At 49.6% G+C, this 2,810-nt stretch overlaps 1 protein-coding gene across 2 annotated transcripts in view; it reads left to right on the top strand.

Annotated features, from left to right (window-relative positions):
* MCM5 (minichromosome maintenance complex component 5) overlaps window positions 1–2,810 on the top strand; it is a 26,157-nt gene that overhangs the window by 7,915 nt on the left and 15,432 nt on the right. For both annotated transcript variants that reach the window (XM_003783260.3, XM_023509457.1), the window contains exon 7: window positions 1,961–2,127. In XM_003783260.3, coding sequence (XP_003783308.1) covers window positions 1,961–2,127 — 167 coding nt within the window. The remainder of the gene's footprint in view (window positions 1–1,960; window positions 2,128–2,810) is intronic.

Here is a 2,810-nt window from a genome sequence, read left to right as displayed (position 1 = left end):
ACAGGTGCCCGCCACAATGCCCGGCTATTTTTTGGTTGCAGCCGTCATTGTTGTTTGGCGGGTCCGGGCTGGGGATTCGAACCCACTACCTTAGGTGTACATGGCTGGTGCCTTAGCCAGTTGAGCTATAGGCGCCGAGGCTCCAGGGCTGGGTTTGAACCCACCACCTCTGGCATATGGGGCTGGTGCCCTACTCCTTTGAGCCACAGGCGCCGCCTGGAGAAGGGTTCTTAACCTGGGCTTGCACACCCTGAGATTGAGATGTCCTATGCATGAGTTTTTCTGAGATGTAGACCCATAGATCTCATAGCTTCATCAGGGGCTATAGAACATGTAGGGTCTCTTGGGCAAGTTACACGAGCCTGCTGAGCCTCAGTTTACTTATTAGTAAAGTGGGGAGATGGGCCGTCCTTAATTTCTCATAGGACTGCTTAAAAATCCATGTTTGGGGCAATGCCTGTGACTCAGTGAGTAGGGCGCTGGCCCCATATACCGAGGCTGGTGGGTTCGAACCTGGCCCCCAGCCAAAGTGCAACTAAAAGAAAATAATCAGGCGTTGTGGCAGGCGCCTGTACTCCCAGATACTTGGGAGGCCGAGGCAAGAGAATCGGCTAAGCCCAAGAGCTGGAGGTTGCTGTGAGGTATGACACCTTGGCACTCTACTGAGGATAACAAAGTGAGACTCTTGTCTCCAAAAAACAAAATGCATGTCTGTTTAGCAGTATTCAGCATCTGTTATTTCCAAAGCTGTGTGTGATCCTGAAAGCTTAAGAAGTGGTAAAAGGGGTGGTGCCTGTGGCTCAAAGGAGTAGGGTGCCAGCCCCATATGCCAGAAGTGGCAGGTTCAAATCCAGCCCTGGCCAAAAAGTAAAAATAAAAAATAAATAAATAAATAGAGCTCCTAAAACTCTCTGCAAAGAGAACAATCTGGAAAAAAAAAAGATAAAGAAATGAATTAAAAAAAAAGTGGGTTAAGGAAGAGAGGAGCTAGAGGCTCACAGAATATGAACAGTGACACTGATGGTCCTTTATGGAGATGTGACTTGATGGTGTAAAGCACTTCTGGGTCTGCTACCTCTCTCGGTTCTGCAACAGTTGCTTTATCTTCCCTCCAAGGCTCAGAGAGGTATAGTGACTTGGAGTTCCCTCAGAGTCCCCTCCATGCCTCACTGACTAAAAGACTTAGAGACATCTCTGTTTCCACAGCTTATTTTGAAAGAGGAAATGAAAATCTAGAGGCAAAATGACTTGGGTGAGCTCATGGAGCCAGGGAGAGTCAAAAATGGGCAGTGACCCTGCAAGGAGGCTGGAGGGCAGGAGGAGGAAGTCCTTCCTGATGTGACTAAAGGGCGCCACATGCTGGCACCAGGACTTCCCCTCAGCCAGTTTAACAGATGGGCTATTTTGAAGTTCAGGGAGAGTATCAGGCCACCACCTAACTTCCTGTTAGTTTGCCACCATCCTTTGAGCACCTGAGCCACCCAGGTGTGGGGTGGCTAGTGCTTGGGGAGAAGGACTGGTTCTTTAGGTGCTGTGGGACTGATTTTTTTTTTTTTGAGACGGAGCCTCAAGCTACCCCCCTGGGTAGAGTGCCATGGCTTCATATCTCACAGCAACCTCCAACTCCTGGGCTCAAGTGAGTCTCTTGCCTCAGCCTCCCAAGTAGCTGGGACTACAGGCGCCCGCCACAGCCCCGGCCATTTTTTGGTTGCAGCCATCATTGTTGTTTGGCAGGCCCGGGCTGGGGATTTGAACCCACCACCTTAGGTGTATGTGGCTGGCGCCTTAGCCGATTGAGCCACAGGCACCGAGCCGGGACTGATTCTTTATGTGCTCAGGGGTGCCTATGGACCTGTGAGCTGGGAAAATGATTGGAACAGTGCTGTGGGGTGGATGGGAATAGGAACTTGTCATCCTCATTTGAGCCTAACCTTCCTTTCTCCTTCCTCCCTGCCCTCAGATACCTGTGTGACAAGGTTGTCCCTGGGAACAGGGTCACCATCATGGGCATCTACTCCATCAAGAAGTTTGGCCTGACCTCCAACAGGGGCCGAGACAGGGTGGGTGTGGGCATCCGGAGCTCCTATATCCGTGTCTTGGGCATCCAGGTGGACACAGATGGCTCTGGTGAGTTGGCTTTTGGGTCCCGGCTTATCCTTACCAAAAGGCTGTGCTTGCACACCTCTGCTCATGGGAAGCTTATTACTTCATGAGGAAGCTCAGGAAGGACATCCTGGGTTTGCATTGCCTGTGCCATTGGAGTGTTCATTAGACGGTTTATTTTTATTTTCAGCAAAAATTTGTTGCCTAAGAACTTCTACCTGTTAGTCTTAGGTGTGGCCTTTAGCCCGAAGCCATTTGCTTATAGGCAGGATCAAGTCAGAAGGATTCAGATAAAATTAATGAGGAATTACTGAGTGCCATGTCCCCACGTTGCCGTGACAAAAGATAGAAATGAAGGCTCAGCACCTGTAGCACAGTGGTTACAGCACTGGCCACATACACTGAGGTTGGCGGGTTCAACTGGCCCGGGCCAGCTAAACAATAATGACAACTGCAACAAAAAATAGCCAGGTGCTGTGGTGGGCCCCTATAGTTCCAGCTACTTGGAAGGCTGAGACAAGAGAATCACTTGAGCCCAAGAGTTTGCGGTTGCCGTGAGCTATGAGGCCATGGCACTCTACCAGGGGTGACAAAAAAAAAAGAATAAGAACAGTGTCTCTTCCAAAGAGGTAGAAGAAGTTAGCCAAGTATGGTGATGGGCACTGTAGTCTTTTTTTTTTTTTTTTTTTTTTTGAGACAGAGCCTCA

The sequence above is a fragment of the Otolemur garnettii genome, unplaced genomic scaffold (assembly GCF_000181295.1).
Source record: "Otolemur garnettii isolate 467f Iridium unplaced genomic scaffold, OtoGar3 scaffold00007, whole genome shotgun sequence".
NCBI lineage: Eukaryota > Metazoa > Chordata > Mammalia > Primates > Galagidae > Otolemur > Otolemur garnettii.
The sequence above is the reverse complement of the archived record's forward strand: the minus strand, read 5'-3'. Positions and strand labels throughout refer to the sequence as shown.